The sequence below is a fragment of the Xiphophorus hellerii genome, chromosome 7 (assembly GCF_003331165.1).
Source record: "Xiphophorus hellerii strain 12219 chromosome 7, Xiphophorus_hellerii-4.1, whole genome shotgun sequence".
NCBI classification, from domain to species: Eukaryota; Metazoa; Chordata; class Actinopteri; order Cyprinodontiformes; family Poeciliidae; genus Xiphophorus; species Xiphophorus hellerii.
The window spans coordinates 520,180-544,264 of record NC_045678.1 but is presented as its reverse complement, the minus strand read 5'-3'; the positions used below and the strand labels follow the sequence as shown (position 1 = coordinate 544,264).

Here is a 24,085-nt window from a genome sequence, read left to right as displayed (position 1 = left end):
GGCTCATCGATGATATCGACAGAGAAGAGTCTGATGCTTCTTCTTCTTCTTTTCTATTATGGCGGATCACAAGCAACTTTAAGGTGCATACCGCCACCTACTGTACATGAGTGTGTAGAAGCATTACTTCACATCTATTAAATTCTATTTTTTAATTTTGTATTCTTAAGATAAATATACAATGCTTTCCTTAATTTGTGAATATCTGTTATGTTTCCTTCATTTCCTAATATACCTTTAAGATTCCATTCATGCCCTATATTTCTAACTATTCTCTTTAATTCTTCCCTTTCGAGTTCATATGACTTACAGTTCATCAATATGTGTTCTACATTTTCTTTCTCTCCACATCTCTCACATTTATCATTATTTTTCCTCCCTATTGTATAAAGCATGTCATTTAAGTAGGTATGACCAACTCTTAATCTACTAATTATTATTTCTTCTCTTCTGTTTCTTTCATTAATGCTTCGAATTCTAACTGACTTTTGTACTTCATATAATCTTCTTCCTTTCTTATCTTCATTCCACATTTTTTGCCATTTCTCCATTTCTTTACTTTTAATAAGTGATTTCCCTTCCCCTTTCCCAAAAGGAATTGAAATTGTTATTTCCCCCTCTAATGCCCTTTTAGTTAATTTATTTGCCTTTTCATTGCCTTTTACTCCTTCATGTGCTGGCACCCAACAAAACCAAACATCAATGCCACCCCTATATAATCTAAATAAAATATGATGAATTTCTAATACTAAATCTTTTCTATCGTTTCCTTCTCCCTTAATACTTTCTACTACTGCTTTGGAATCTGTGCACACCACCACCCTGTCTGGTCGGACCTCCTCAACCCATTGCAAGCTTAATATAACTGCCACCATTTCTGCTGTAAAAACCGACAAATGATCTGATATTCTTTTAGAAATAAATTTTTTAAACTCTGATATATATATTCCTATTCCCACATATCCTTTTAGATTCTTAGAACCATCTGTATACATTTTAAGATAATTGTTATATGTATTTCTTAAATAAATATCAGTCTTGATCCCTATTTCATTTAAATTCCAATCATTTTTCATTGTAATAATTTTCAAATCTACATTAACCTCTGGTATTAACCATGGAGGAATAACGCTAATTGGATTAAATTGAGCTATTTCCTTGTCCTCTAATCTATACATTTTAATCCATTTCCTAACCATCCATCCAAATCCATTACTTTGGAACTTCAAATATTCCCAACAATTCTGTAAAATAATTGAATTCACATTATCATCTTTATTACTTTTAATTTTCATCCAATATGCTAAAGCTAATTTAATTCTCCTCATTTCCAGTGGAGTTTCCCCAGTTTCAATTAAAAGAGCATTAATAGGTGTTGTTTTTACTGCTCCTATATACGTAAAGCCCTACACTGTAATCTTTCTATTTTTTGTAATGATGTTTTAGCTGCTGCTCCATATATTATACTGCTATAATCTATTATTGATCTCATGAGAGCCCTGTATATGCTTAATAATGACTGTCTATCTGCACCCCAATTATTTCCAGCCACAGCCTTTAATAGATTAATAACTTTTTTACACTTAGTTTCTAAGTTATCTAAATGTGTTTTCCATGAATAAGAATTATCCAACCATAAACCTAGATATTTATATTCTGTTACTCTTTCTAACGTTTGTCCATATAATGTTATTGTTTCTATATTAATATTTCTCTTCTTTGTGACAACCATATAACAAGACTTGCTTGCTGATAATTTAAAACCCCATTCATAAGACCATTTTTCTACTTTACTAATTGCTTTTTTAATATTTCCTACCACATATTTAATATTTTTCCCCTTCATCCATATAACCCCATCATCTGCATATAGTGCAGATTTTATACATTTATCAGTATCATAGAAAATATCATTGATCATAATATTAAATAAAACTGGACTAATTACACTACCTTGAGGTATTCCATTTTCAACATTAAATTCTTTTGAATAATCATTCCCAATTTTTACTCTTATTTTTCTATCTAGCAGAAAATTTGCTGTCCAATTATACATTCTCCCACCTATTCCCATCTGTTTCATTTTTATAAGTAATCCTTCTTTCCATAGTGAGTCATACGCTTTTTCTATATCAAAAAATACTATAATCATTAGTTCCTTCATTTTTAAAGCTTTCTCTATTTCATTATTGACTCTAGTTAGAGCATCCATTGTTGATCTTCCTGTTCTGAATCCACATTGATATCCATTAATTAGATTATTCTTCTCAAGAAAATATCCTAGTCTATTTACTATTATTTTCTCCATCCATTTACTGAAATGAGAAGTTAGAGCAATTGGTCTGTAATTATTTGGACAGGTAGGATCTTTACCTGGCTTATTAAATGGTAATATTATTGCCCTTTTCCAACTATTTGGTATCGATCCTTCTTTCCATATTTTATTAAATAATTTTAATATTAATTTCAGTGTTACTTCCGGCATCTGTCGAAACATAGCATAACATAATTGATCCTCCCCTGGAGCTGAATATCCTGTCCCTTTCAATACTGTTTTCATGGTTATATTCATATCTAATGTTGACGTATATTTTTTATATTTTTCTAGTGGATTTTTATGATTTCCAATTTTTTGAATCATCTGCCTTCTATGAGTATCTGTCAACTGATCACCACTATGAACTGCCGCAAATGTCTCACCTAACAACTCTGCCTTATCTTTATTTAAAACCAATACCTCCTGTCCTCTTATTAATGATGGAATATCAACATTATTCTTTTTCCCCATCATTTTTCTAAACATTAACCAAACATTCTTTAAATTTATTTCTGAACCTATTGATGAACAATAATCTCTCCATGTTTTCTTTTTTGCATCCTTTATAGTTTTCCGAGCCTTTGCTCTTTTCCTTTTATAATCAATAAGGTTTTCGATTGTTAAATTTTTCTGTAATATTTTAAAAGCTTTATTACGATCTTTAATTGTTTTACTACATTCATTATTCCACCAAGGAACTACTTTCTTCTGACCTTTCACTTTTATTTTTGGTATACTATAATTTGCAGCATTTAAGATATGTTCTGTTATTTGATTTGTACATTATTCAATATTACCTTTTAATGTTACTACATGACTTGTTTCTTCACATTTTGTTTTAAATTTAAACCAATTAGCTTTATTAAAGCACCATCTTATTAATGTTAACTCTTCTTGTCTATTTATATTGTCATCAATTATTGTACTTACTGGAAAATGATCACTCCCTATTGTAGACTCCCAATTAACATCCCATTCACATGCATTAACAAGACAGTCTGATATTAATGTAATATCAAGACATGAAACTGCATTTTTATGTATATTTACTCTTGTACCTTTTCCATTATTAAGACAAACTAATGACCTTTCATCCATTAATTCTTCCACTATTTCACCATTATGATCTGTCTTCTTGCTACCCCATAGACTATTGTGAGCATTAAAATCTCCACACCAAACTTCTCTTCTATGTATTTTCCCTATTTCCTTAAATATTTCACTATCAAGATTTTTACATGGATTATAATAATTTATAATTTTAATATTTCCATATTTCCTTAAATTAAATATTTCTATATTAACACATTCTAATTTTTTATTTAATGAGTTTTTCTTATAAGCAATTCCTTCCTTAATTAAGGTGGCACATCCTCCTCCACTACCATTACTTCTATCCTGTCTTTCTATGTTATATCCAGGAATTTTAAAATCTAAATTTGAATTTAACCATGTTTCTTGTATGCATATTATATCTGGTATTATTTCTAATTCATAAACATACTTTTTAAATTCTTGTCCATTGGCTATTAAACTTCTGGCATTCCATTGAAGAATATGAAGAACCATCAACAAAGCTTGTATCCTAATCCTGACCATTTTCTGTTGTTTCAGTGGCACTCAAAATGGTATGAATCTGATCTGCTTGAATTTCTTTCATATCTAGGAACCTCCCTGCTGCTGTTACTATTGCTTTTATTTTATCACTTTTCTTCTTCATTTGGACTGTAACATTAATAATATGACATATAAATGCTACAAAGTTTTCTTTTTTCACCATCATTGTATTTTCCTCTACTTTACATTTATGCACACATGTATTATACGTATTTGTTGTTGGCATTAGTATTTGTCTCTGATCATTCTGTCCTTCATTTTTGTTCCAAGAAGTGTAACTTTGATCTGTTTCTCCCAGCCTCATTCCTCTTGTACTATCTTTCTTTACTCTTTTTAATGTTTCTGCATATGAAACTTTTTCTGTTATCTTGATTTTCTGGGCTTCTTTAGCTTCCCTTTGAACTATACATCCACCATAGGCTGCACTGTGATCACCTCCACAGTTACAGCATTTGATTTTAGCATCTTTGTCACACTTTCCAAATTCATGTGGACCTCCACATCTTGCACATCTAATTTTTCCCTTACATTCTTTTGCAATGTGTCCCATTCTTTGACAGGTAAAACATCTGAGCGGTTTCGGGATGTACTCTCTAACTTTATAGTTCATGAATCCTAGCTGAATATTTTCTGACATTTTGTTTTCAAACTGTAATATCACAGCCATAGTATCTTTGAGTTCCCCTTCTCTTCTACTTTTAATCCTGATGGCATTTGTTATTTTCCCTCCTTTGATTTCATTCTTCACCTCCTCCATTGTCATTTCAAGTGGAACTCCTGAAATTACTCCTCTCAACCTTGCCATATAACCTGGTATATATGATTTAATTCTTTCTCCCATCAGAGCTTTCATTTTGATTATCTTCTGTTGTTGTGCCTCACTGATAGCTTGAATTATCACTTTTCTGTTGTTCATGATTCTGGCCGTTTTAATTTTCCCTATCTCTTCCTCTATTGCTTTGGTTATCTTTGTCGGATGAATATAACCCCTTTCTTGCTGAAATTCCACCACAACTTTGTATTCCACTTCTGATTTACTGTTATCTTGTTCCCGTGAACTCGCTCTTTGATTTATTTTTGTCCTTTTACTGCCTTCCGCTCCTGGCTCACTTTCATCCGACCAACTTCTTGCCCTTTCATGTCTCTTTCTGATTGCTCTTTTCATTTTTGCTGACCTCGATATCATCCACTCCATTTCCTTTCCACTATTTCCTCCTGATGTAGAAGCCATGCTACTACAGTCAATGCACAGCTTATGTGATCCACCAAATCAGCTCCTACCGCCTTCTTTGTTGTGTTCAATTGTCCGCCTTTCACACCAAAAAACCTTCCAATCACGTTTGTCTTCTCGCGGCCTAGAAATTGGAACTGTCCTTGACGTCTAATGCGCAGTCAAATGGCAGAGCGCGTTACGTTGTCATGCGCAAACTTGAAACAGACTTTCCGACCAATCAGAGCGGAGATTCGAGTCTGATGCTTATGAGAAGCTTATCATAATGAACGTTCAAGATGTGCGTCATGAAGCTCTAGTCTGGCTGCAAGAAGAAGAAGATGGAGCTAGTGTTAATCCATATGTTGATGATTAGTCGGATGTCACTACACAAGTTAATTTGTTCAGTGACTCTCCAGCTGATATAAATGATGAAGATTCCACATCAGCAGAACTAGAAAAAAATCCAAGCCCTAAGACAGAAAGAGAAGTAAAACTTTGAGCTGTTGCTTCGACTCAACAAAGAGGATTTTGAGCTGAACTTCAGCGACTATATCACAAGGCTGAGCTGGACGCACAGACGCTACATAATCATCAAAAGATGCAAACCCTAACGGCGGATCTCCATTCTACACCTAAAACTGGAAAAATTCCTACTACACTGCAACCCTCGCCATCCCAGATGGCAGATGATTCGATCTCACAACTGCTAGAGTTCTCAAGGCTGCTGCCTTGAGAACTCTAGCAGTTGTGAGGGAGCCTGAGACTATCCAGGCTTGCATCAAGTGGGCTTGATACTGTTGTATCAAGCTGTTGTATCAAGCCCAAGTGGATAGTCTCAGGCTCCCTCACAACTGCTAGAGTTCTCAAGGCAGCAGCCTTGAGAACTCTAGCAGTGGACTGTGGACTGATCCCAACAGTGTGAGAAACATTGCATAGAAACATTACTACTTAAGACACAAGACAAGGGTTTCAAAAGCTTCCCACATCTACATCTGCAGATAAAATTACAGATTCTTTCTAATCATGAGATACCTAGGAAGGGAGTGACTTGATTTTAAAAGAGAAGATGTAAAAATGTAATCCCACAGTTTGTTTCTTGTTTTTTAATGGCTGATCAATGACTGACTGATCAAGTGGACTGATCCCACCGACAGATGGGATCTGATCAAGTTCAATGGTGAACCCCTCCAGTACTGGACGTTCATGATGCTTTTCACTGCAATCGTGGACAAAGAGTCTGTTTCTGTTGAAGAAAAGTTAACTCGTCTGTACCAGTACACAGAAGGAAAGGCTCGAGATGCTATTAGTCACTGTCTATACAACCCTAATCCCAGCGCGGGTTTCAAGGAAGCACTTGACCGATTAAAATCAAGGTTCGGAGATCCTCATTCCATCTCCCAAGCTTGGGTTGAAAAGGTTTCGAACTTTAAAGAGATAAGAGACGATATGCAACTCGGAGACTTCGCAGACCAGCTGAGAGGTTGTAAGGACACGCTTGCTGCCATGAAATGTGAGGAAGAGCTCAGTGGCCGCCGCACATTATGTGAGATAATTAGCAAGCTACCATCAGATCTCAGGGCCAAGTGGCTAAATAAAAACTACGACATCGCAAAAGAAGGACGTCTACCGAAACTCGACGTTGTCAGCTTAGTGGAGACAGAGGCTGAAAAGAGATCTAATCCAGTCTTTGGTGGGTTAATTAGCTGCAAGAAACATAAGAAGCCAAACAACTTTACATCACCTACCAAAGTCTCAAAGAAACATCGTCAAAACTACCCCACCACTGTCAAAGTGGCTGCAGTCCATGAGAATAAGTCCGCACGTACCAAGCAGCCAGCTTATTTAAAATGTCTTAAATGCTCAGAGCACCATTTCTTAAACCAGTGCCCAGGCTTGCGATCACCAACAGTGAGCGCCTTACGTTTGTTCAAGAAAAAGACCTGTGCCAAAAGTGTTTCATGATTGGGCACAGTGCCCAGATTTGCACGCGCAACTGGGTGTGCAATGTGCCTGGTTGTGGACAGAAACACAACAAATGGCTGCATCCTAACCACACTAACAGACAGAATACAACAGCAGGCCAGGACAGCAGTGATGACAATAAAACTACCCAACAAACACAACCTATCAGATCACCGAATGTCACATGTGGATTTGCTGGAACTGAAAATGGTAAAGTTTGTTTACCTATTGTTCCTGTGGTCGTTAGGGGCAAAGCTACAAACATCAGTTCTGTTACATATGCATTACTCGATCCTGGAGCCAACACCAGTTTGGTGTCAGAAGAACTGACCAAGAAGCTAGCGGTCAAAGGCAAGCCAGCAAGGTTAGACCTTGATACAGTAGGAGGAAGCCAAGAAGGCTTATTTACTCAAAGTGTGGATCTTGAGATTGACTCTCTGCATGATGGCAGCATCTACACACTTAATGGTGTGAGAACACTTAAAAAATTAAACATAGGACTTAGCTGTCTCGTGACACCTGACGAGGCAGCCAGATGGGATCACCTAGCAGACATCCCTATTCCCAGCATCAAGTCCAATGATGTGCACCTTGTCATTGGACAAGATGCTCCCTGTCTTCTCAGAGCTGAAGAATACCGCGTAGGAGGTGATAATGACCCTTACGCTACCAAAACAGTACTCGGCTGGGCCATAAATGAACCCATTGATTACAAAGAAGTTAGGACGGCTAAAGCCTACTTCCTCAAGTCAGATCAAAGTCTGCATACACAGGTGGAAAGATTTTGGAAACTTGACGACCCCGCTCAAGAGAACAATCTGTCAATTAATGACCAAAAGGTAATTAAATGGTGGGAAAACTCAGTTACCAAAGAAGGCTCACACTGTTCGTAGATTTTAGTTCAGCATTCAACACTGTCATCCCATCACAACTCATTACCAAACTCACAGACCTCGGGATCAGTCCACTCATGTGTAACTGGTTGCTCGACTTCCTGACCAGTCGACCTCAACATGGCCGGCTGGACAACCACTTCTCATCCACCATCATCATAAACACCGGAGTGCCACAAGGCTGTGTGATGAGTCCCTTCCTCTACTCCCTCTTCACCTACGACTGCAGACCATGACTCTAACGCCATCATCAAGTTTGCAGACGACACCACGGTGATCGGCCTCATCAGAGATAATGACGAGGCTGCTTACAGGGAGGAGGTAGACCGTCTGGCTGAGTGGTGCGACAAAAACAACCTGCAACTGAACACCGAGAAGACCAAGGAGCTTATCGTGGACTTCAGGAGGAACGCTGACCTACATCCACCCATCCACATTAAGGGGACAGTGGTGGAGCGTGTGGACACCTTTAAGTTCCTGGGAGTCCACATCTCCGAGGACCTGACTTGGACGACCAGCTGCTCCAAACTCATTAAGAAGGCGCATCAGTGCCTCTTCTTCTTGAGGACCCTGAGGGAGAACAACCTGTCCTCAGAGATCCTCACGAACTTCTACCACTGCACCATCGAGAACATCCTCACCAACTGTATTACAGTTTGGTACGGGAACTGGTCTGTCTCCGACCGGCAAGACCTGCAGTGCCTGCTGGTATATCAGCACCCAGTATATCGGTGCCCCAGCCCGATATACTGGGCTGGTCTGCCCAGTATATCGCCGGGGCACCGCTCCCTGCCATCAAGGACATCTACAGGAAGCGGTGTTTGAAAAGGGCCGGGAAAATCACAAAGGACTCCACTCACCCAGCACACACACTCTTTTCCCTCCTGCCCTCTGGGAGGCGTTACAGAAGCCTACGGACCAGAACCACCAGGCACCGGAACAGCTTCTTTCCCACAGCTGTCATGCTTTTGAACGCCTCCTGACATAAAACATACACTATAAGGACTGTACTCCCCTATCCTCTCATACAACAATAACACATGGACTATCCTCACACACACACACATCACGGACTGTTTTCTTCACACACACATACAACCTGTAAATTTTATCTGCCATTATTTATCTTGTATCATATTATATACATATATAATCCATTCCCTAACATTCTTGTATAATCTGTATATTCTGTATAATCTGTGCATATAGCTCCCATATTTATATTTATACACAATATCTATATCTCTTTGCTATAACCCCTTATAGCCCATACATACATAGTGTTGTACATCTGTAAATAAATATTTATATCTCGTAGAGCACTTCTGGATAGATGCAAACTAAATCTCGTTGCTTGTACTTGTGACAGTGCAATGACAATAAAGTTGAATTCTATTCTAATTCTATTCTATTCACTATACCTTAGACATACCTTTTAAGAACAAAGCAGTGATACTGCCTAACATTATCAACTTAGCAACACGAAGACTACAACTACTGGAACGCAGACTAACAAAGGACCCAGACCTGAAAGACAAGTATGTTAAGGCGATGAAGCCAACCATTAATAAAGGATATGCAGAAGAGGTCCCAGCCTTGTCGCTTGACCACAATGATGGCCATTGAAGGATTAATGAAGGATTAATGACACTTTTCTGTATCATTGAAAACATCATCAATGGGAGACCACTAACAAAGTTGTCAGATGACCCGAGAGATGGTCAACCTTTGACTCCCAATGACTTGCTTCTGCTGAGATCAGAGTGCGCTCTGCCTCCTGGTCACTTTGTAAAACAGGATCTGTATCGTCAACGTTGGCGCCAAGTCCAGTATTTAGCAGACATTTTCTGGGTTTGATGGGTGAAGGAGTACCTACCCAGCCTGCAGCAAAGGCAGAAGTGGAACCACCATTCCAGAAACTATTAGGTCGGAGATCTTGTACGGATCCTGCACGAAGGCACGCCTCGCAGTCAGTGGCCTCTTGGTTTGGTTACTGATGTCAACATCGGAGCTGATGGTCTGGTGCGATCAGTGCAAGTAAAGACTCACAGAGGCACTTACACCCGTCCAATACATAAGCTGTGTTTACTTGAAGGAAATATGGATGAGTAGATTTACTTACCTTCAGCTTGTATGGGTTCTCTATATGTTAAAGATGACTTTCACTCAGTCTTATGTTCATGATAACTGTGCACTTGTAGTTACTAATTTAGGTTTAAAGAAAAAGGGAATGTAACCGATATTTTATTTTATTTGGAAAGGTTTATGACAGGGTTCAAATTAAAGCATTATCTAAGGTTAATACTTTACTCTAACTTCTCGTTCACCGATTTACCTGGGATGAACATCTGTAGAGTTCATCGGGGTCGGGATGTTGGATTCACTCCTCCCATTCTGCTAGGGGGCTCTGTAGTTGCTTTGCATTGGTACGGGAGGGAGAGAAGAAACTTACGGCAGGCCAGTAATCCACTGAGACTGCCGTTAGCTGAAGCTAACAAGCTGAATCTACAATAAAATCATATTCTAATGCCGTTCATGAATGTTCCCACTAAAACTAAGGTGAGCTGAAGAGTAATGTTGCCAATGTGTTGCCATGTTGCCAATTTAGTTAAAATCATAAATAAAACGAGTTACACATGATTCAGGACTGTGATAGAAAAAGAAAGGGTGCGCATAGCGTGCGTAATCGTTTTTTCCTTTGTATGCCTCCGCTCTTTCATACAGCAAGCTCTTTTAGCTCGAGATAAATTGTTTAGATGAGCTACAAAAAGAGCTCCACGGTTTTGCAACTGTTTAGATTTTTGATTTATTTTTTAATTTCAAGGAAATGTGCAACATTTACAGATGTGTTCCAAAGATCTGATCAAAATGTTTTTGTTAAGATGTGAAAACACTGTTGGTATCTCAAACATTAAACTCAGAATCTCAGATGTAACGTTTGTTTGAGAAAACGGTTGAAAAATGAGTTTGGGGTTGTTCTTATCATTAGAAAAATGAAAAAAAGGGCGTATTTGCCATACAAAGGCCCTGATAAAAATAATTGAAATGGGAGGAAATGTTTTAAAATGTTCACGTGTTAAATTTCATTCAGATAAAGTGTCATTTTAAAAGATGAGATGGTTCTAAAATAAAAGCAATTAGAAGGTGTTTTGTAGTGGCATTTATTTGTGTGTGGGTTGATTATTGGGGGGGGGGGGGGGGGGGGGGGGCAGGCATTGTGCTCCTTGGAGGGGGGCTCACCCTTTCATACTTTGAAAACCCCTGCCCTAACCCATTTCACCTTGGATTTAGTGAAATCTGGAAGTTTAATTGACTGAGCAGTCAAATGTAATTGTTGTTTACTAAGATGCATTAAGGAACAGCTAAAACTCAAAGATTAAACTCAGAGCATCAGATTGTTGCTATGGTAACAAAACAATCTAACTATGAAGATTGTATGCTGAAACAATTAAATCAAATTTAACAGCATTGATATTTTCTTAATTCATTTATGCCTTGGGCCGGTTCCCAATGTGATCAGCATTACATCGTGGTTTTAGATCCTCTAGCGGTTGACTTAATTTGGATTTAACAGAAGTGCAAATAATTTATATTTATCTTAATTGTATATTTTTTGTTTTGTTTTTGAAACTATAATTGTGGGTTTAAGTATTGTCGGCAATGTCTTCCAGTGACATAATTACCCAATAATATTTTACATTTCCTGTCAGCTTAACATCTTTTAATACAAAACCCTGGTGGACCGCCTCAGTGCCTCGACCACCGGGCAAGTTTTCAGGGGGAAACCCTGCATGAAGTAAATTCTATTCATCAAAGCTGACTGTAAACTGATGCACCAATATACTGGCATACTTGATATGTACAATACAAATTCCAGTTCAAAAATACTTTATTAATTTATAAACATTAAATAATGCATAATGTAATCACCCATCAAACGTTTGTCTTTTCATTGTAATTTGATGAATCAATAATAAAAATGTTATTAATGAACAACAAAACTGTAAAACTGATTTGTAATTTAATTGTATTGTTTTCAGATATTCTTGTGTCAAGGGTATAAGAATACCCTTGACTTTGGACTTTTAGAGGTGGAATTCTAAAGGTAGAAGCAGAAATGCTTACTTGAAGGGACAAATCTTATGTGATATTAAGAAGCTTGTAAATGGCTGTTATGTTTAAAGTTAATGTTTTATGTCATTTCAAGATTACATGTCCGATATAGATTTTGTTGGTTCAAGGCCATCAAATCTGTTTAAAATTTTATTATAAGAAGGTTTGAGACTTACTGGATCCAAGCAAACAGTTACCAACAAAGACTTCCCAGATCCTGACTATTAAGGATTTTAAATACCAACAAAAGCAATCTAAAATCTACAGGTACCAAATGTAGATACCTTACAATTGGTGTGATGTAAACTAGTTTTCTTGTTATTGTAAGCATTCTTATAGAGTTTTGACTTATCTCTATATGTTCTTTATATAAAGAACATCTACATAAAAGTAGATCTATTAAACAATCTATTATAAACGTTACGAAAGCGTGAAAAGGTCTCTGCATAGGATTAGGAGAAAATAAATTGATCATCTGGGCTGACAGTTTAATATGCAAATTGAAAAAAGATGATAATTTTAAAGAAATTTACTTGGATGCCTTTAAATCTGTTTATATAAAGGATTTATTCTATCCTTTTATCATCCAGGTATCATTTACCTGGATGATAAAGCATATCATCCAGGTGTGATATGCTCTATGAGAAAAACTAGCTTGACCAAAAGCAGTTTTCATCATTACCCCTAGAATCTCATGTTGTTAGTTTACTGGAATTCATTTGAATTAATTATTTCCAAAAAAAATTAATTTCCAGTAAAAATATATATTTTGATTAGCAAAATAAATAATCTGCAAAAATGCCATTTTGGGGAACCTCATTAAAAAAATAATGTATGCCTTCAAATAGATTATTGATAGTTCCAAGACAGATAAGTTTTATTTTTGAGACTGATGCAAATTTTAAATTCATAAATGTAATTGAAAAGCCTGATCAGATGCTACAATCACATCTTTTAGTTTTATTTATTCTCTATGTGTAGCTTGGAATGTTCTGTATATACACTGCTCAAAAAAATAAAGGGAACACTCAAATAACACATCCTAGATCTGAATGAAAGAAATATTCTCATTGAATACTTTGTTCTGTACAAAGTTGAATGTGCTGACAACAAAATCACACAAAAATCATCAATGGAAATCAAATTTATTAACCAATGGAGGCCTGGATTTGGAGCCACACACAAAATTAAAGTGAAATAACACTACACGCTGATCCAACTTTAATGTAATGTCCTTAAAACAAGTCAAAATGAGGCTCAGTATTGTGTGTGGCCTCCACGTGCCTATATGACCTCCCTACAACGCCTGGGCATGCTCCTGATGAGGTGGCGGATGGTCTCCTGAGGGATCTCCTCCCAGACCTGGACTAAAGCATCCGCCAACTCCTGGACAGTCTGTGGTGCAACGTGACGTTGGTGGATGGAGCGAGACATGATGTCCCAGATGTGCTCAATCGGATTCAGGTCTGGGGAACGGGCTGGCCAGTCCATAGCTTCAATGCCTTCATCTTGCAGGAACTGCTGACACACTCCAGCCACATGAGGTCTAGCATTGTCCTGCATTAGGAGGAACCCAGGGCCAACCGCACCAGCATATGGTCTCACAAGGGGTCTGAGGATCTCATCTCGGTACCTAATGGCAGTCAGGCTACCTCTGGTGAGCACATGGAGGGCTGTGCGGCCCTCCAAAGAAATGCCACCCCACACCATTACTGACCCACTGCCAAACCGGTCATGCTGAAGGATGTTGCAGGCAGCAGACCGCTCTCCACGGCGTCTCCAGACTCTGTCACGTCTGTCACATGTGCTCAGTGTGAACCTGCTTTCATCTGTGAAGAGCACAAGGCGCCAGTGGCGAATTTGCCAATCCTGGTGTTCTCTGGCAAATGCCAAGCGTCCTGCACGGTGTTGGGCTGTGAGCACAACCCCCATCTGTGGACGTCGGGCCCTCATACCATCCTCATGGAGTCGGTTTCTAACCGTTTGTGCAGACACATGCACATTTGTGGCCTGCTGGAGGTCATTTTGCAGGGCTCTGGCAGTGCTCCTCCTGTTCCTTCTTGCACAAAGGCGGAGGTAGCGGTCCTGCTGCTGGGTTGTTGCCCTCCTACGGCCTCCTCCACGTCTCCTGGTGTACTGGCCTGTCTCCTGGTAGCGCCTCCAGCCTCTGGACACTACGCTGACAGACACAGCAAACCTTCTTGCCACAGCTCGCATTGATGTGCCATCCTGGATGAGCTGCACTACCTGAGCCACTTGTGTGGGTTGTGGAGTCCGTCTCATGCTACCACGAGTGTGAAAGCACTACCAACATTCAAAACTGACCAAAACATCAGCCAGACAGCATAGGTACTGAGAAGTGGTCTGTGGTCCCAACTGCAGAACCACTCCTTTATTGAGTGTGTCTTGCTAATTGCCAATAATTTCCACTTGTTGCCTATTCCATCTGCACAACAGCAGGTGAAATTGATTGTCAATCAGTGTTGCTTCCTAAGTGGACAGTTTGATTTCACAGAAGTTTGATTTACTTGGAGTTATATTGTGTTGTTTAAGTGTTCCCTTTATTTTTTTGAGCAGTGTACAAGCAGATACCTCATCAGTCTGGCCCCTTTGCTACTTTTTTGCTGGTTGTATTCATAGAGAGACAGGCTCAGCCAAACTGCTGCAAATTGGGTTTTTTTATTCTCTAAAACCCCAAAATTAGGGGTTTATTCTTGTTGAATATTCTGCATAAACTTCCCTCACCTTTGATGATGAAATGTTGCATACCTGAAGGTTGCAGCATTCTGAAGCTTAATGACCTCTGCCTGGCTATAGTTGATGGAAATTAAGTTGGTTTGAAGGTCCTGCTCGATGGAGGTCAGAGAGATGAAGAAGGACTCCACATACCTAGTAACACATTTTCAAACACAGTTAGAAAAATATAAGTATGTACAACGTATGTAACTATCATTTAACACTAAAACATGCAAGAGAGGCTTTCTTTGCAGATGCCATAAACAAAAACATATTAACAATGCTCGAACTTTATTTGCAATAGTTGACAGAATCACAAACCCTCCTGTGACGTTACCGCCTGAATTCCAATGTATTGCCGCCTGCAACCAGTTTTCCAGCTTCTTTTCAGAGAAAATTCAAAAAATCAGAGGATTAATCTGCACATCCACTATAAAGTCAGTACCAATGCTGAACCCAAACAAAACAAATACAGGAAAAATGACCCAATTTTAACTACTTAATTATAAAACCCTAGAGGAAATTATAAGTCAACTAAGCTCCAGTTCCTGCTGTCTGGATGTTTTACCCACACATTTCTTTAAGAAAGTCCTGCCTGTTATTGCTGCTGATCTGATCCAAATAGTAAACTTATCGCTCTCATCAGGCATTTTTCCCCAGGCTTTGAAAACAGCAGTAATCAAACCACTGATAAAAAAGAACAATCTGGACAAATCACTAATGCAGAATTACAGGCCGATCTCCAACCTCCCATTCATCAGCAAAGTTATTGAAAAAGCTGTGTGTAAACAATTAAATAGCTTCCTAACGATAACCAACCGCTTTGACTCCTTCCAGTCTGGTTTTTGTGCTCACCACAGCACAGAGACCGCCCTCGTAAAAGTGTTCAATGACATCCATATAAATACAGACTGTGGGAGAACCACAGTGCTGGTTCTGTTGGACCTCACTGTTGACCATGACTGAATTGACTGGAGAGTTGGGTCGGACTCTCCGGTCCAGTGCTTAACTGGTTTGAATCCTACATAAAGAACAGGGATTTCTTTGTTTCAATTGGAAACTTCTCATCAAAGAGGTCAAAGGTCACATGTGGGGTACCCCAAGGTTCAATCCTAGGACGCCTCTTATTCAATATTTATATGCTCCCACTAGCTCAGGTTATAACAGGAAATAATATTAGCTACCATAACTATGCAGATGACACACAGCTCTACATTACGATGTCACCAGGTGACTCAGAGCCCATCCAATCACTGAACAGATGCTTAGAGCAGATAAATGTGTGGATGTGCCAAAACTTTCTCCAGCTGAACAGAAACAAAACTGAAGTTACTATTTTTGGACCTAAAGAGGAACGATCTAGAGTTATAGATCTAGAGTCAATGCACAGCTTCAGTTATTACAACTGAAAACCAGCGATCAGCCCGAAACCTGGGAGTAGTGATGGACTCTGACCTGAACCTCCAGAGCCACATAAAGACAGTCACAAAGTTGGCCTTCTATCACCTGAAGAACATTTCCAGGAATAAAGGACTAATGTCTCAGCCAGATCTAGAGAAACTCATCCATGCGTTCATCTTCAGTCGCAACAGCGTCTTCACAGGTCTGTCCAACAAATCAATTAAACAGCTGCAGCTGATCCAAAATGCTGCTGCTTGTGTTCTCACTAAAACCAGGAAGATAGAGCACATAATGTAAGAGCGGAAATACTCTTTATGGAGTTGTTTTTTACTGAGGAAATCTGGCGCCATAGAAGGTCAAATTGACCTGGCTCCCGGCTTCCCCTTGAATGTCTGGGAAATAAACTGTTTGGATAGATAAGAATAATAATTGGCTTGTTTTGCACCTTTGAAACGGAGCAGATGTTGGAGGTCAACAGGTCTGAATATTCCCAAAGAAACTCCAATACACACTCATTTGAAAGCTGATGGAATTCTTACGTAAGAACATGCGTCAAACACGGGCAGTAATGCTATTGGTCAAAACTTACCAACTTACACCAATGAAAATGAGATTCTATAAAACAGACTGACTCTAACAATACGATGAGATTTTGGGGAGATTTTTGAGATTTGACTTTGTACTGTAAGATGATCTGTGGAACAGTGTAATAAATCTCCGCCCGCCGTGACCTGCAGTAAACGGACTCGTCTCTGAGTATTATTTCTTATCTATAAATATAATTAAGAGTTTAAGACCTTTTTCGATCCTACAATAACACCAGTTTTAAAGTCCCTCCACTGGCTCCCTGTAGCTCAAAGAATAGACTTTAAAATACTGTTGTTAGTTTATAAATCACTGAACGGCTTAGCACCACAATACACTAAAGATCTGCTGTTGTTGTATGAACCTTCCAGACCTCTCAGGTCTTCCGGTTCTGGTCTGCTCTGCATCCCGGGAACCAGAACCAAACAAGGAGAAGCAGCTTTCAGCATCTATGCACCACAACTTTGGAACAAACTGCCAGAAAACTGTAAAACAGCTGAAACACTGACTTCTTTTAAATCTAAACTAAAAACCCACCTGTTTAGAATTGTATTTGAAATGTAATCAATTACAAATTTATTGATGGAACCTGACTTAATGCTGTGTTTTGATTGTTGATTCTATCTTGCATTGTGTTTCTGTGTTTGTAATGATGTAAAGCACCTTGCTGCTGAAATGTGCTATACAAACAAAATTTGATTGATTGATTGATTGATTGATACAAGGAACTATTTCTTTTACTGTAAAATGACATAGCTTCCAAAGGTTGTTTTTTGTGCTTTTGCTAAATCTTGACATTGAAGTCATTCAGAGTAAACATCTGTTCACTATGCTACACATTAAATAGTATTTGAATCATAGATAGATTACTACAGCAGGAATTAGGTCCTCCTCAAGTACCAAATACCCCTTCAAAAATAATTTTCAGTAGGCTATGGTGGCAGCACATTGGAGTAGCTCTAATTTCTTTGTGATTTTTTCTGTTTTTCAAATATTCATTCCTGCTTTTTTTGTAGGAAAATAGCTTTTCTGGTTGGCTACTTCTTCTTGTTTTGTATTCTGTGTGGTTGGACTGATTTTTGGCAATATTTTAGTATTTTTGCTATTTTGTTATGATGCGTAAACATGTTGATCAGGGAGCAGCTGATCAACATCAGAAAAGCTGAAAGCCAGAAATCCCAGAGGAGTTGAAAGGAGGCGTTGTGGATGCAGAGCTGGAGCAAAAAGGAGAGAGAGAAGGAGGAAGTTCAAACCCTCTCTACAATCTCACGTCGTAATGGCCATCATGACATTGTTGGATAACAAGATGGATGAACTTCAAGGCCTGACAAGGATTCAGCAAGGTAACAAATGCAGCATAATGTGTTACTGAGACATGGCTGCAGGATTGTATGCCTGACTCCAACATGTCTCTGTCAGGCTTCCTGACTATTCAAGCAGACAGATATTTAAAGAGCAGCAGGAAAAGAAAAGGAGACACATTAACAGTTTTGTGAACAACAGATGGTGTCACCCAGGACATGTTGGTGTGAAGTGTTGTCTCTGCAGTCCAGACATTGAACTCTTGGCAGTAAGTTTCCGTCCATACCAAGAGAGTTCACCAGTGTTATTTTGGCAGCTGTTTACATTCTATCCTGAGCTGTTGCCGATGTTGTACATGCTATACAACATTACCATTCGCGCCTTGTAAAGCATGCAGAATGCCCATGCTTTCTGGGCTGTTTCTCTTCTGCTACCTTTTCAATCTGCCCCACAAAGTACCTTTTCCACACTTACACACTCATGTGACAACTATAATAATAGCAATAGCAGCAAAACAATGTGGTTATATTTAAATTTTAACCACTTTGTGAGATATGAATGAAATAAATGTTATAATAAAATTAACTGTTTTTCCAACAGTTACAGTGCATGCTAATGAGACACCACCATTCAGCACCTTTAACAGTGGTATATTGATCTTTGAGATCTATATTAAATATTCAACTTGTTGATCTTGTGTTTAATCGTTCATTGATTCTAATGTCTTTGTTCATGTCAAGTCATCTTAAGTTAACTGAAATAAACTATTTTCTGCCTTCACTCTGTGGAGCTTAACTCTTCTTTAACAGAACAAGAGGCTAAAGCTTCCAATTAAAATATTAAACTAACTCTAAGCAGAAAAAGAGAAACACATATCAAAATTAGCAATTAATATTAATAAAGAAGAAAGCAAGAAAACCTTGAGTATCCCAGTTGCTTGCAGGCAGAGATCCCTAGCTGGTTGTTCCATTCCTCAGCGCACACTGTCCTCCATTCTCCTCTCTTTTGAACCTGCAGAACTGAGCTCCTGCCACTCAGACGAACTAATGAATAGACAGATCACAAACAGAACAGTTAGTAAAACATTATCTATATATTTGTTTAGACAAATTTAAATTTTAACTTAACCTTCCTGCATTAGGGCGACGCTCAGGAGGAGCACAGAAAATTTCACAGTTGGACAGGTGGGAAAGAAGGGGTGGTCTCATCAGACTGTCAATTTCCAAAACCACACAAAAAGCCCTGCCGGATCACACACAGAAAAAAAAAAAGCCTAACCCACCTTGACCCATGATTTAACAGCTTTTTGGTCTGACATTTTTTGTCTTTATTGAGGTGATAACAGAGAGCAGATCATTTCAGACTATTTTATTGCCATCTTTGGGGTATCTGACTTTTGCTCCGCTCTTCCTTTGCCTGTACAACAGGCTATCTCTTTTCGGATGGTTGTCATTCTCACAGAGTGGAAGTCTGCCTCACCTCCCTCTTTTAAGTACTGGGTGAATAACATGGTTTCCTGTTTACATCTCGAAAAAATATGCTACACTCTCAGTGATAATGTTCCCAGACATGTTAGGACTTTGGGGCCGATCTTGAAACATATGAGCGGAACTCATTTCCGCTCATATAGTGCTCAATAGTGGACTATTGAGCACTATTCTGCTCAATAGTGGCAGCCTTGCTCCTATTTGGTAGCCCTGTTCTCTCACTGCTTACCAGTCAGTCCACATGTGGGTTGGTATACTTTACCTTCACACTTTCATACTCATGACAGATTGAGGCAGAGCTGAAGTGTACAAGACTTTTCCCCCACCATCTCCCTCACTCTAGACATCTGTAGATCTGTGTCTGGCCTCTGCCTAAGGCTGATAAACTTTCCATCACGTATCAGAGACTGTTGGCTTTATGTCTATAAATACACACTCCCTATAGAGGAATTTTTCTGCCATAATCCAAGAGCACACATTTTCAGTCTGAAAAAAGGATTTCATGTCTTTTGTTCTCTAAGCTTTTAATACTTTTGCTTACATTTTCATTTTGAAAGCAGGACTTTTTGTCTTTCTTCTCAAAACTTGTAATGCTTGTCCTCAAAACATTTCGTCGCGCTCAAACTTAGTCTCTGCTAACTTACAAACATGAAACTGCCTTTTGTCACAGTCGCCTGACAACCTGTCAGCCAATAGAATGAAAGTGTTGTACTGAGTGCATTGTTTCCTTCTAGTAGGTCTGCCTGTGTGGCTACTATCACCTGCACCACCCACTGAATGTAGGGGGAAACAACGACGTCAGCTTTCTGCTTCGTAGCACACTAAACATGGTTAACTGCTATTCTTTCAACCTGAGTTGAAAGGATAGCAGTCAGAGGAATATTGTAGCGCCTGTCCACACTACAATATTCCTCTGACTTTGCCAGCTTGACCATTGCTATCAAGATCCCACAATTCCTTCAAGTCTAAACCCCCACTTCTATGTAGTTAGCTTCTTCAGTTCCTCCTTTTTCTGCAAAATTAATCTTTATATTATAGTTATCAGGAGTTCATTGTGTATATTTTTATAATTTATTGTAAATAAATTCCCTTCTTATTTCATTCTGCATTTTCATGACTATTCTGCATGAGGGACAGGAAAATGTTGGCAAATAGGAGGGCATGAATGCTCAGTATAAGGGAAATCTGACTCAATACCATCTAATACTGTTGGATTTTCTTAAACTAAATTTAGAGTAGGTATGTGCATGTATGATCTATGCAGTTCACAAATGGATGGGATCATGAAGAAGGAACATATGAGATATGTGAATATTAACTGAACATTTAAAGACATTAGCCAACATGTCAAACCTTGGGTGCTAATAGGTATATTGGACTGTTGTAAAAAGCTACAAAGTTTGATTGAGGTCATACAGGTAAAAAATCAGTTGTACAAAATACTTAAACAAATTATGTAAACTTTTAACTTTGGAGAAAGTTTAAAAAAAACATCTAATAAATAGTCTCATTAATTGGCTTCAAAATTTGGAAGCTATGCTAGTAATCCTTGCTTATCTAAAATAGAAAATGTTTGGTCTGATTTTACACCAGACAGTGAAGGAAATAAAATACAGCATGTAAATCTGGTTTCAGCTGCAGAGACAGGAAATGTGTCTTGATACCAGTGAATCTCACCACAACCAAGCTCATCTTCATGGTTTTCACAATCCATTGTTCCATCACACTGAGCCATAGTACTGACACACTGGGATGATGAACCGCAGCGAAACTTTCCCACACAGCTTAGACCCACTGTAGATGAAGAGAAGACGAAAAATGTGTGCAGTGTAGTGTTTGTTAAATTTGATAATAATGGATTATCATTTCTTTTGCTTATCCTCAACATATCTAAGTATTTGTTCAAAATATATGACACACAAGAAGTTATAAGACAATGATCCTATGCATATACTCACTGACAAAACACATATACCAGTACATATGTAGCCACGTGAACTAATACTACAAATTAGACATTAGATATTATTGTGTTTTAGGCTGATTATCTGTCCCAGAAAGTGTGCTTGTAGAACTAATATTGTGACTACTAGATCTCAGAGGATCTGAGGGTACAATGCCCCTCTAAGAGCAGCCTCAGAACAGAGTATGGAAGTGTTTGACACATAAGCCTGCAAACAAAGATGCCTATTTATGGGCTGGCCCATAAATGTGCCCACCAGGTATTGCTGTCATAATTTAACCAATTTACTTCTTTAGGTGCAAATACCAGAGTTGTGAAGTAAACTGAAACTGGTGGGATACTCCCTTTTGCTCCCATCTCTGTAAGAGGGATGGTGGATATTACAAGAGATGTACTTTTATCTTTTATTCACTTCCCTGGACTAGTCAGGGGAGTTATTGCTCATATAGTTTGCTTAATTTCTTAAGAAAATAATAATCAAAATTAATTTAGATTCATTCTTGATTGACTCAACATCCCATCTTAGGTAAAACTTATTTATTTCCTTAACACTCCTATCATGCTCAAAGGACTGTCAATTCACTACAATTGTTCATACCCCGATGTTATCAATGCTGATATGAAGATCAGTAATTACTGAAAATATATTTTGAGTTTCTTATATATATTGCATAACCCAAATGTTCATAAAACTCTCATATTTGACATGGGGTGTTTATATTTTTGTTCAGTGCATATCTAACAAAATGACACTTGGTACAATGAAAAGTAGTCTGTGTGCAGCTTATACAACAGTGTAAATTTATTCTTCCCTCAAAATAACTCTATATACAGCCATTAATGTCTAAACCACCGGCAACAAAAGTGAGTTTTCTCTGGTTACTCCGGCTTCTTCTCACAGTCCAAAAACATGACCATTAGATTGATTGATCTCTCTACATTCTCCTTAGTTGTGAGTACATAATGTGCCACTTATTTTCAGTTCAATTGAAATTTAAATTTAAAAAATTACTTTATTGATCCTAAAGGGAAATTAAATCTTGTTGTAATTCAAATTAACAACAACAACAAAAAAAAAACAGTTATTGTAGATAGTGATGGCTATTGGAAGAAAGGATCTGATGGAAATAGGGTTTGATCTAATTTTGTTTCTCCTGAAATCTACAATCATCTCCTTTGATTGGTCTACACCAGGGGTGCCCAAAATCAGTCCTCGAGGCGCACCTGGATCCAATGATGGCTCATTAGAAGGCCTAAGAAGAACATTGACATGCTGAAAAGGTTGTTAGTACTACCAGGGAGAGAACTAAAACGTGCAGGATGCTGGCCCTCGAGGACCGACTTTGGGCACCACTGGTCTACACTCAGTACGCTTCTAAACTGCAGACAGGCAGGCCGCACTCTTTTACTACAGAGCAACATTGTAGATGTAGCGATGAACTGTGTTCACTGATGGTAGTTTTCTAAAGTGCTCCTGTTGTATTCTGTTAAAGAATGTCGGTTTTTGATGCAGTGTCACCTGTGGGATTGAAGGTCACGGGTATTCAGTGTTTGTTTTGGGCCTTGTGGCTTAATTGCAGAGGTTTCTCCAGATTCTCTGAATCTTTTGATGATAATGTGGACTATAGACGATGAAATCTCTTAATTCCTTCCAATTACTCATTGAGAGATGTTGTTGTTAAATTGTTGGAATATTTGCTCATGCCATCTTTGCTTGTGAATGAGTAAGCTCTCCATCCTTTTATCATGACACTCAACTGGACAATTAGATATAGCTTTGTAATGTACTAAGTCATCTTGATTGAGAGATGGTTTCTTAAGTAAATGTTTAATTACAGTCTGTGGCAGGTGTCCATTTACTAAGGATAGATTAACCATGCCTAAAATGGGGGCAGTAATCAAAGGGAACACTTATTTAAAGAAGTTGGTTGGGACAGAAAGCTAAACTGATTCAAAACAGTCCACACATACATCACATTCTATAGTTACATTTAGTGCTATATCACTTAATGAGGATGAAGCAAGGGAGGGTTCCAACAATTTTATTTCCAATACAATCAATTTTATCCCATGAAGTCATTACTATGGAGAGCTGAAGGAATTGAAGACTCAAAAGAGCTATGAATAAATGTGTAAATTTGGCAACTGTACTGAAAAGAAACCTAGGAAAAGAAACCTCCTCAGGTGTTTTGAAGCAGAGCCACTTCTAAAATCTGCAGGACACCGGCCTCAAGGCCTGGATTTGAGGATCCCTGGACTACAGATTTAATTGCGGCCTTCTGCTGTGTTTCTCTGAGATTCTGAGGAAAGTAAACATAGGACAGGTTCTTTAAAAAGATTTTTACAGCATTGTCTTTGGAGATCTACAATAGTAAAAGTTTTACTCAGATTTGGAATACTCAAATGAAATAAGCTGAAAGGTTAGTAAAAATGATTGGACAACACAGGGTTATGGAGAAGTACTACACACCCAATTCCATATATCTGCACAAGGTC

The 24,085-nt window shown here is 38.3% G+C and overlaps 1 protein-coding gene across 1 annotated transcript in view; it reads right to left on the bottom strand.

Annotated features, from left to right (window-relative positions):
• tmprss3a (transmembrane serine protease 3a) overlaps nt 1-24,085 on the bottom strand; it is a 78,232-nt gene that overhangs the window by 31,305 nt on the left and 22,842 nt on the right. The window contains exons 4-6 of the mRNA XM_032567085.1: nt 21,304-21,420; nt 19,059-19,182; nt 14,885-15,004 (exon numbers count right to left, since the gene is read on the bottom strand). Coding sequence (XP_032422976.1) covers nt 14,885-15,004; nt 19,059-19,182; nt 21,304-21,420 — 361 coding nt within the window. The remainder of the gene's footprint in view (nt 1-14,884; nt 15,005-19,058; nt 19,183-21,303; nt 21,421-24,085) is intronic.